An 11,058-nucleotide genomic window follows, 5' to 3' on the forward strand; every position below is an offset into this window, starting at 1 on the left:
AATTTCGAAATTGTAACGTACCAAAAAATAATATTTATGCATTCTGTGTATACATACTACACAGAATGCATAAACATTATTTTTAAATATAATTTTGTATATTTAATTCGAAACCTTCGAAACCTAAATGTTTCAATAATTGAAAATATATCATTGTAATAAAAATGTTGTACACACTTTCGTTTCATCATTGATTTACAGATTTACATACATTTTCTTGTACCATATCAAATATGGATGTTTCATTACACTAAATGTAGATATAATTGTTCTTTTAAACTGAAAAGTTGAAAATATCGTACGAGACATGCAGATATCGCAAGCGCCGCTCGGAACGAGAAAGTTAGCGCCCGCTCGCCGCGCGCGCGTCCTCGAGTTGCCGGACTATTTAATTAATTCCCAGGCGAGTTTTAAAAACGCCATTCTGAAATTTTCACATTTTTTAGTAAATTTTCCGAGAAATCCGATAGTATTTGTAAAAAATAAATTAACTCCGGGTGTCATGGTCAAAATTAACTTTTAAGATTTAATTTGCAGAAAAAAGTATTTTTTTTTAAAGTTGAGGTTAGGAACATAATTTCATCAAAAAGCTGATGTAATAACGTTTGAAATGAAAAAAAAAATTGTTCTACTATAAAAAACGACGTAGATACGACGACTTGAAAATTACCATAAAAGGCAAAATTACCATAAAACTCAAAATTTAAAATCGCTATTTCTTCGAAAATAAATTTAAAAAAAAAATCCCGATACACGTGTTCGCTTATTTTATACCTACAATTGGTAAAAAAAGTTTGAAGCGATTTAAAAATGTCGAAAAAAAAAATGTTTGTAAAAGGAAGGGTTTGTAAATGGTTTGTAAAAGAATGCCTCATATCCGTTATTTAGTTTGGTGCAATGACTAACACACATTTCGTAAGAAAGGAATGCGTTTATTTGGATCACTATCTTAAGTTGAGTACGCAGGACATACAATGTTCGCAACGTGTCTTGTGATAAAAAGAAAAAACGAGAGTAAAAAGAAAGTGCCTATCTACCTCCCGAGGCCCGGTGCGCCACACGCTCTCCCTAGTGCCATCGACGCTAGCGCCATGCGACGTACCAACGTAAACTAAGGTAGCAATTACCACTAAGAAGGATCGCCATAGAATACGTAACACTGCCCGCCTTGAAACCTTCTAGTTTCAACAAATAAAATACAACTGTTTGATGCAGTTCGATAAATCGGGCGGTCATGAACATAAAATGAAATATAAGATGAATATTATGACTAAAGATTGAGTGGCAATCTGGCAAACTAATATGACAATGTATATTATAAATGTGTTTTATAAATTTATGTTATAACGCAGGTAACAAAGTATATAATAGAAAATATTATCTTACGTATCTAAAGGTAAAATAGCTAATCTTGTTAGTGGCCGAGTAATTGTTCCATTTTTAGTCTGAATTTCAACTGATCTGACCTTATTATCAGAACTCACGTTAACAGTACACGACCCAACAGCCATTGGAGCGGCATCAATCCTGGTTGCTGAACTATGACTAATTGGCCCGTCTTAAGGGATTCACCTTTATCCGTCTTCCATTTTGTACGTCCTTGCAAAGTGTTGAGATATTCAATTCGCCACCGTTGCCAAAAATGCTGTCGCAAACGCTCTACCAGTTGCCATCGGCTTAGCCGATTTATTTTAATATTCTCTAGATCTGAGTAAGCATAACTATTTACGGGTTGTTCAATAAGGAAATGTTCAGGTGTTAAGGCTTGTATATCGTTGGGATCATCAGACATTGGGCTTATAGGACGTGAATTCAAGATGGCTTCAATTTCTGCGATGACAGTGGACATCTCGTCGTAGTTAAGCGATGTATTGCCGATTATCCTCTTCATGTGATATTTCGCCGATTTGATGGCTGCTTCCCAAAGTCCGCCAAAATGCGGAGCGTTAGGTGGTATCATTTGCCATTGAATTTGCATTTCTGTGAAAAAATTGTTCAATCTGCGCTTCGTTTGTTCTTCGCAAAATAGCTTATAAAGATCAGTAATTTCTCGTGCTGCTCCTACAAAATTCGTAGCATTGTCAGAATATAAACAAATTACCTTGCCCCTTCGGGCCATGAACCTTTTAAGTGCACCTAAAAAGGCGTCTGAAGATAAATCAGCCACAAGCTCTATGTGGACAGCCTTAGTAGCAAAACATACAAAAATACAAATGTATGCCTTAATTAGTTTAGCATTTCTACGCTTATGTTCTCTTATAAAAAACGGACCACTGAAATCTAAGCCTGTGTACGCAAATGGATATGAGACTTACTCGCACACTAGGGAGATCACTCATAATAACGTGGGACCTGCCAGGCTTGAGCTTGAAACACGTTATGCATTTCTTTATGACATTTCGAGCTGTCACCTTAACCGAAATTGGCCAAAATTTATCTCGAACTGCATATATCGTAGCTTGGACTCCCGCATGTAAATTTTTTACGTGTTTGTTGTGTATAATAAGTTTCGTGATTGTAAGATTCTTAGGTAACAAAATTGGATGCTTAGCCTTATAATCTAAATCAGCATGTTTTAGTCTACCACCTACTCTTAATACCCCGTATTGATCTAAAAATGGATTTAGTGACAAAATTTTGCTCGTATTGGAAACAGTTCCGATATGTGTCAGATCATGAATCTCTTGGCTAAAACATCGCTGCTGTATGTATCTACATAATACCTGAAGTGCATGCTCGCGATTTTGCTCATTTACAGTGCTAACACGCTTGTCAAACGAATTTCTGCAGTTATTAACGAATTGGAATATGTATGAGATCACTCGCACCAACTTGTCAAAACTGGAATATTTGACAATTAACTCCTCTAACACATCTGATTCTTGTCTTACCACATGTATTTTGACCTTTAACTGCTCAGATAAGATTTCTGGATATTGTGGTTGTTGATCAGGCCAGTCACTCTCAGCTACCTCCAACCACTCTGGACCGTTCCACCACAAACGTGAATTTATTAATTCCTGAGGCTTCGCCCCACGAGAAATTATGTCCGCGGGATTATGTTTTGAAGAGACGTGATGCCAACTAGTTACTTCAGTTAATCTTTGGATTTCACCGATACGATTAGAAACGAACACTGAAAATCTGCGTGAACGTGCTCTAATCCACGATAAGGTGATAGTGGAGTCGGTCCAAAGAAATATCGCTTGTGCGGTTGGATATCAATTGACTTTAACAATTTGTCTTGCAGTTGAGCTAGCAAAAGAGCTGCACACAATTCTAGACGCGGTAACGAAATTTCCTTTGTCGATGCGACTCGCGATTTAGATGCTAAGAGACGCGTTTGAAATTGCATTTGGGTGTCGCATGTTCGTATGTAACAGCATGCACCATAGGCATGTTGACTGGCATCTGCAAAACCATCCAATTGAATTTCTAACGTTTCAAGAGTTACACCAATCATTCGTGAAATACGTAATTCTGATAACTTTGGCATTTGTTTTTTGTACTCCACCCAACATGAATGCATGTCGGCGGGAACCGAAGCATCCCAATGCAATTGTAATTTCCATAACTCTTGAATCATTAACTTGGCTAGAAGAATGATTGGGGAACCCATCCTAGTGGATCAAACAATCGAGAGATCTCAGATAGCATATTCCTCTTCGTTATATTTGAATGCATGCTCCCTACATCGAATGTATACCGAAAAGAATCATCATATGGATTCCATTGTAAACCGAGTATACGAGTTTCGTAATTTTCATTTATAGAAACACAATCTTGCGTTTTGTTATTAGAGATTCCTTCTAAAAGCTCAATACAGTTGGAGAACCATTTGTCCAGCGTGAAGCAACCCTTTGACATGATTTCAATAATTTGATTACGTTTGGCGCTTGCATCGGCCAACGAATGTGCGCCTGTCAACAAATCGTCAACATAAACATCATTGATTATAGCCCGTGCACCTTCAGGAAAATCCCTTTGATGCAGTTCCGTTATATATTTCAAACATCTAGTTGCCAAATATGGAGCAGGCAGAGCCATATGTTACAGTTAATTGATAAGTAGATACAGGATCGTCAACATTCTCTCGCCATAATATGGATTGCAACGATGTTTGCGTCGGATCCACGAGTATCTGCCTATACATTTTTACTACGTCAGCAGTAAAAACATATTTGAATGACCGAAATCTTGCTAATAACGCAAATAAGTCCGATTGAACGACCGGGCCTACCATTAAAATATCATTCAAAGATACCCAGTATCTGATTTGCAGGATCCATCAAAAACTACTCTCAACTTGGAGTGTGTGTCGGATGCCTTGAACACACAATGGTGTGGTAAATACAATGAAGTTTTATTGTTATAAGTAGAATCGTCCACCAATTGCATATGTCCTAAATTGAACTCTTGCATAAATGACGTATATTCAATTTTTAATTGATCATTATGTTTAAAACGTTTTTCTAAATTATGAAATCTTTATAAAGCTATATTTTTGGATTCACCAAGCTGTTTAGATTGTGCAGTCTTGATTGGCAATGTAACAATAAATCTACCTTCGCTGTTTTGTTTAATAGTTCGCAAGAAATGTTCCTCGCATTCATGGTCATTCGGTGACCAAAGAGTTTGATCTGAAATATTGTGTTCAAAATCCCAGAATTTCGTTATGCATTGTTCAAGATCACTAGTTGACACGTCGGAAATCATCGAGCAAATATTTATCGAGGCCACGGCACCATCCTTTATTATATATCTGTTATTGATGGAACCTGCTAGTATCCAACCGAAATGTGTTTTTTGTATGGTTGGATTATTAACAGACGATTTTATTTGGCCGATGCACAAAATCCGCCAGAATACATCGGCCCCGAGCACCAATTGAATCGATGAAGGCACATTAAACTGAGGATCGGCAAGTTTAATGTTTTTTAGTATGTTCATAGATAGTTTGTTTAAATGCCTCATAGGAACTAAATCAGTAATATTTTCTGTTACTATACAATCAATAGTTAATTGGAAATTGTTTATGCGAGATTGAATTTTAATAGTGACTATGTCGTTTGCGTTACTCACTATGTTTAAAGTTCCCGCTCGAAGTTGATTATGGTGATACTCTAGTAATAAAGCTAGTACATAAAGCGGCGGCGCTGACGTAGAGGGCGCGAGCAAGCGTCCTTTTTAGGTGATGTCGTCGTGAACGCTTCCGTTCTTATTCCAAGAAGGTTAGATATATCCTACGCTGACTGTTACAGCGAAAGTCTCGTTTAATTTTGTTCTGAGAACCAAGTATCTCTCTGTGTACGCTTTACCGAAAGGTAAAGCATAAAGATAACCTAAACATTTGGTCCTTCGAGCCGGATATGGTGAGCGACGAGGAAGGATGAGACTTAGTCACATTCACTGTCATATTGAGCAGCAGCTTGTTCTATCTGAAATCATAGCTCATGCTTATGGCAACTTTACAAAGAATGGCTTAACAAACCTAACCTCTCAAAGAATTCAAGCCCGTATAGCCACCCTGCAAGATGACTGGGAGCAGTTTTCTGTGGAAAACAAAGCCATTACGATTGCGATCAACGAACTGAGTACAACAGATAAGCTAAAGATACATAATCATTCTTATTTCACAGACGATCTCTTTATTCTTACCCACGAACATTATGTTGGGTCAGTCGAGAAATTAAATGCGCTGTTAGAACAGGATCGGGGAAGCATCCCAAGCTCTTCAACTTCCAACTCTGTCTCTTTCCCCTCTTCAGGGTTACCGGTTTTCTTCCACCATGCGCGACTTCCTCGCATTGATCTTCCGAAATTTAATGGTACACCATCCGACTGGTTATCCTTTAAGGACTTGTTCAGTTCACTTGTAATAGAAAATCTCACATTGTCACCGGTGGAAAAACTACAGTATCTAAAAACTAGTCTTACCGGGCCTACTGCTCTTTTGTTAAAGAATACTACGTTGTCAGCAGATAATTTTCAAAGAGCATGGGAATCTTTGATCTCGTATTATGAAAATAAACGGTTATTAGTCAATGCAGCATTACAATCCTTGCTTACATTGAAGCGCATGACGAAGGAATCTGCTAGCGATTTGGAAAAATTATACACTAACGTTATGCAAATTTACCGGACTTTTGAAAATCTTCAACGTCCAGTTTCTTATTGGGATGATTTCCTGATCTTTATTACGGTGCAACGACTCGACTCGGAGTCGTTGCACCGAAGTTGTTAAGGCTTGGGAGCAAAATCTTGGCTCATCCATGGAGCTTCCGTCTTGGACTCAGCTCAATGATTTTCTTGTATCTCGTTTGTTGGCTCTAAAGGCTTATGAAAAATCTCGCTCGGTCACTTCCAGTTCTCAACCGTATCAGACTACCGCAAAATCCCATTATCAGAGCACTTCCAAGAGTAGTGGTCCCCTCACGCAGAAACAATGTCCGATCTGTTCGGAAAGTCATTATCCGGTGTCATGTCCACATTATGCTAATAAGTCAATACAACAACGTTTGGAACTTATCAAAACACACAAACTCTGCTACAATTGTTTAGGCTTGCATCGCTCTGCTCAATGTAAAAGTACTAGACGTTACCAAAAGTGCGCTGCAAAACATCATACTACAATTCATCAAAAGAGGTCGGACAAAAAATCTCCAGTCAAGCCTACAACAACGGAATCTCTTACTAATACCGTCATGACGACGGATGCACAAGTACTACACTCTTCGATTGAGCATATCACATACTCGCCCAATGTTTTACTAGCAACCGCTTTGATTAAGAAAATCTCCCCCTCTGGAGAAACTTGCAGCGTCAGAGCACTTCTAGATCAAGGGTCGGAGATATCTCTAGTAACCGAACGTCTCGTTCAAAGACAGCATCTGCCTCGCACTCAGGCACATCTTACCTTAACAGGTATAGGTGCTCAAAAATCGTCAAGGACAAAAGGGCTAGCATCAGTTACACTAAAGCCTCATTTCGCTTCAGATTATGAACTCACCATTTCAGTATACATTTTGAAAAGACTAACGTCCTCGATTCCGTCAGTCGCAGCAAATTCCCATTCATGGAAGCACTTGAATGATTTGAAGTTAGCGGATCTCAATTACTATTCTCCTGGTTCAATTGACATGATCCTAGGAGCCGACGTCTATAGCCAGATAATAGAAGAAGGAATAATTAAGGGACAAAGAGATTCTCCCATCGCTCAGCGAACCAAGTTTGGATGGATTGTCTCTGGTCCCGTCAAGGACACTATCACTACAAGGACAGCTCGCGGATTTCATGTCACCTTGGACGAAGATCTCCCCAATCTGCTACGCAAATTTTGGGCTCTAGAAGAACCTCCCTCAACCAGAGTCTCTCGCCTGTCCTTGGCAGACCAAGATTGTGAAGACCACTTCAAATCTACATACTCTCGAGATGAACAAGGACGATACATCGTGAAGCTTCCGTTCAAAGAATCGATTGACAAATTGGGAGAGTCTCATAATAGAGCCTTACGACTCGCGATGAAATTGAGAAATCGACTTGACAATAATGAAGATTACGCTCGTGCTTATTCAGATTTCTTAAAGGAATATGAAAGATTGCAACACATGCGGTTGGTGCCAGTTTGCCTATCGCCTCCGTCGTACAGCTGTTACCTGCCACATCATGGCGTCATGAGAGAGCAGAGTCTCACTACCAAGTTGAGAGTTGTATTTAACGGTTCAAGCCCTACCTCTTCAGGATATTCGTTAAATGATCTTTTGCATACTGGAGAAAAATTGCAGACCGAATTGTTTGATATACTTATATGGTTTCGGCTGTTTCGTTACGTGTTCTGCACTGATGTCGAGAAGATGTTTCGACAAATAAAAGTTCATCCAGACCATTGGGCATTTCAGCGCATTTTGTGGATGGATCCAGACAAGAGACTTTCCACCTACGAACTTACAACAGTTACCTACGGTCTAGCTTGTGCTCCGTATCTTTCATTACGTGTCTTTTTGCAACTCTTAGAAGACGAGTTTGAAGTATCCATTAGCGGTTCCTGTACTGAAAAAAGGAAGATACGTCGATGATGTCTTTGGCGGAGCTGATTGCATTGAAAGGACTCAAGAAATTATAAATCAACTAATACCACTTTGCAAGGCGGGCGGCTTCAACTTACAAAAATGGACCAGCAATCATCCTAAAATCTTAGAACACGTTCCCATGGAAAATCAAGTTAACCATTCCACCGTTCACATTGAAAACGATCTAATCGTTCACACTCTTGGATTAGAATGGCAACCATCGAAGGATGTCTTCCAGTTCACTTCAACTTTATTTAAAGCGGACATTGTAACTAAAAGAACTATCTTATCTACCATAGCTAGGATTTATGATCCACTCGGGCTCCTGTCACCGATTATTATCACTGCCAAGATCATCATACAAGAACTTTGGTCTATCAAGCTGGGTTGGGATGATCCATTACCTAATCCTATAGCTAACAAATGGTGTAACTTCCTCAACAAATTACAGAATCTAAGCAAACTCACATTTCCACGGTGGATTGGATGGAAGGTTGGTTACCTGACTGAACTCCATGGGTTTTGTGATGCATCACAATTGGCTATGGCCGCAGTTGTCTATATTCGCATAACTAACGTGCAAGAAGAAACAACGACCATTTTATTGGCCTCCAAGACAAAGGTAGCTCCTCTTAAACGACTAACCATTCCACGTTTAGAATTAACGGGAGCCTTCTTGCTAACGAAGTTGGTTTCTAATTTACTGACTATATTAGATAACCTAAATCCCTCTATTTTTTTATGGACGGATTGATCAATCACACTCACGTGGATTACTAACCACCCATCGCGGTGGAAAGAATTTATACACAATAGAGTTTGTTATATCCAAGAAACATTACCTCAAGCGACTTGGAAGTTCATTCCTGGAAACGAGAATCTAGCAGATTTAGCTACAAGAGGCTTAACTCCGAATCAACTGTCAGAACAACCGGCTTGGTGGACCGGTCCAAGTTGGTTGTCAGAAACTCCTTCGAGTTGGCCAACTTTATCAATTCCAACTACTAATAAAGAACTCCTCGAAGAAAAGCCAACTAAGATCAACGTAGCTCTTGTCACTATCAAGCTATGGGATCTCGTGCTTAAATATTCTAGCTTGAACAAGCTGGTTCGAATAACCGCTCTTTGCCGAAGAGCTATCGCTAAACTCAGAAAAACAGCGACCTCGTTGACGACACTTACCACCCAAGAATTGGAGGACGCTAGATTATTCTGGGTAAGCGCAGTTCAAAAATCACACTTTCAACAGGAGCTGGAGATTCTTTCGAAACATAATTCCTTGCCTACATCCAACCCTCTCTTACGTCTTACACCCTTCGTTGACTCAAAAGGGCTTTTACGTGTTGGAGGTCGATTGCAACGTTCTCTTCTTCCACCGTCAGAGCAACATCCATTAATTCTACCAAAAGATTCGCCCTTGACTAGACTCATTATAGCAGAGGCTCATCAACGTACCTTGCATGGTGGTACACAAGTAACATTATCATATATAAGACACGACTATTGGATTATAGGTGGACGATCTACAGTACGTTCCTTTATTCTTAAATGCGTAAGATGTGCTCGTTACCGACAGAAAAGAGCGCAACAATTGATGGGGCAATTGCCTCCAGAGAGAATAACTCCTTCAAGACCCTTTACGCACACAGGGGTAGATTATGCTAGCCCCTTTGTTATCAAAACGTGGAAAGGAAAAAATGCCAAGACTTACAAGGCTTATATTGCACTTTTTGTTTGTTATGCTACTTCAGCTATTCATTTGGAACTCGTTACAGATTACACAGCAGATAGATTTATAGCTGCATTCAAAAGATTTACAGCTCGACGTGGTATATGCTCTACTCTGTACAGTGACTATGGGACTAATTTTAAAGGTGCGGACGCAGAGCTGCAACGATTATTCACACTTGCCACTCAAGAATCTAACAAGCTCGCTACTCTTCTTTCCAATGACGGAACTCAATGGCGGTTCAACCCACCATCAACTCCACATTTTGGTGGAAAATGGGAAGCCGGAGTTAAATCCGTAAAACTGCACCTTTATCGGATTGTCGGAAATTCATTGCTTACATACGAAGAGTTTACTACCCTATTGACTCAAATTGAGGCAGTACTTAATTCAAGGCCCTTAAGCGCTTTGACCGAGGACCCTGATGACCTCCAGGCATTGACACCAGGCCACTTTCTAATGGGGTGTGCTCCTTCGGTTGTTCCTGAACCCTGTACTGAGCATATTAAACTTTCCCATCTTTCTAGATGGCAACTTATACAACAGATGACAGAGAGCTTTTGGACTAGATGGTCCAAGGAATGTCTACAACGATACTATGCTAGATACAAATGGAAAAAACCTTTACCTTCCCTAACTATCGGGGATCTGGTTCTCGTGGTTGACGAACGTTATCCATCATGCAAATGGCCTATCGGACGCATCGTTCAAACTCATCCTGGGACTGACGGACTTACTCGAGTTGTTTCTATCCAAACTCACTCTTCTGTATTGAAACGCTCTGTTGGGAAAGTTTGCCCCCTTCCGATATCTCATGAAACTTTGTGATAACCCTTTTTTCGGTTCATTAACAATGTTAATGAAGGCGGGCGGAATGTTTAAAGTTCCCGCTCGAAGTTGATTATGGTGATACTCTAGTAATAAAGCTAGTACATAAAGCGGCGGCGCTGACGTAGAGGGCGCGAGCAAGCGTCCTTTTTAGGTGATGTCGTCGTGAACGCTTCCGTTCTTATTCCAAGAAGGTTAGATATATCCTACGCTGACTGTTACAGCGAAAGTCTCGTTTAATTTTGTTCTGAGAACCAAGTATCTCTCTGTGTACGCTTTACCGAAAGGTAAAGCATAAAGATAACCTAAACACACTAATTGGTTTATTCCAACTATAGATATGTTTTGTTGCCTGGTTTTTAAACGCAACTGAGATAGAAATTCACGTGTAATTAAATTTGCTTGAGAACCATTGTCCAACAATCCCTTACA

At 39.6% G+C, this 11,058-nt stretch overlaps 1 protein-coding gene and 1 long non-coding RNA gene across 2 annotated transcripts in view; one reads left to right on the forward strand and one right to left on the reverse strand.

Moving 5' to 3' along the window:
* The window catches only part of LOC108764307 (uncharacterized), a 7,688-nt gene extending 1,163 nt beyond the window's left edge, over positions 1 to 6,525 (reverse strand). The window contains exons 1-2 of the long non-coding RNA XR_001940264.1: positions 6,511 to 6,525; positions 2,585 to 2,590 (exon numbers count right to left, since the gene is read on the reverse strand). This is a non-coding gene — a long non-coding RNA (uncharacterized LOC108764307). The remainder of the gene's footprint in view (positions 1 to 2,584; positions 2,591 to 6,510) is intronic.
* A 179-nt stretch (positions 6,526 to 6,704) lies between these two features.
* Positions 6,705 to 10,626, forward strand: LOC108764289 (uncharacterized). Its single transcript, XM_018512441.1, has 3 exons — positions 6,705 to 7,952; positions 8,014 to 8,756; positions 8,886 to 10,626. The coding sequence occupies exons 1-3, from the start codon at positions 6,705 to 6,707 to the stop codon at positions 10,624 to 10,626; spliced, it is 3,732 nt and encodes a 1,243-aa protein (XP_018367943.1).
* The last annotated feature ends 432 nt before the right edge of the window (positions 10,627 to 11,058 follow it).

This window comes from Trachymyrmex cornetzi, unplaced genomic scaffold, assembly GCF_001594075.2.
Source record: "Trachymyrmex cornetzi isolate Tcor2-1 unplaced genomic scaffold, Tcor1.1 scaffold113, whole genome shotgun sequence".
Classification (NCBI taxonomy): Eukaryota; Metazoa; Arthropoda; class Insecta; order Hymenoptera; family Formicidae; genus Trachymyrmex; species Trachymyrmex cornetzi.

What these genes read in the sequence shown, in the direction of transcription:
- LOC108764289 (XM_018512441.1), top strand. Translation starts at nt 6,705, where the DNA reads ATGACGACGGATGCACAAGTACTACACTCTTCGATTGAGCATATCACA. An exon ending in CCACCTACGAACTTACAACA is followed by an intron (nt 7,953 to 8,013) that starts GTTACCTACGGT and finishes TGCAACTCTTAG; the next exon opens with AAGACGAGTTTGAAGTATCC. An exon ending in GGAGCCTTCTTGCTAACGAA is followed by an intron (nt 8,757 to 8,885) that starts GTTGGTTTCTAA and finishes TATACACAATAG; the next exon opens with AGTTTGTTATATCCAAGAAA.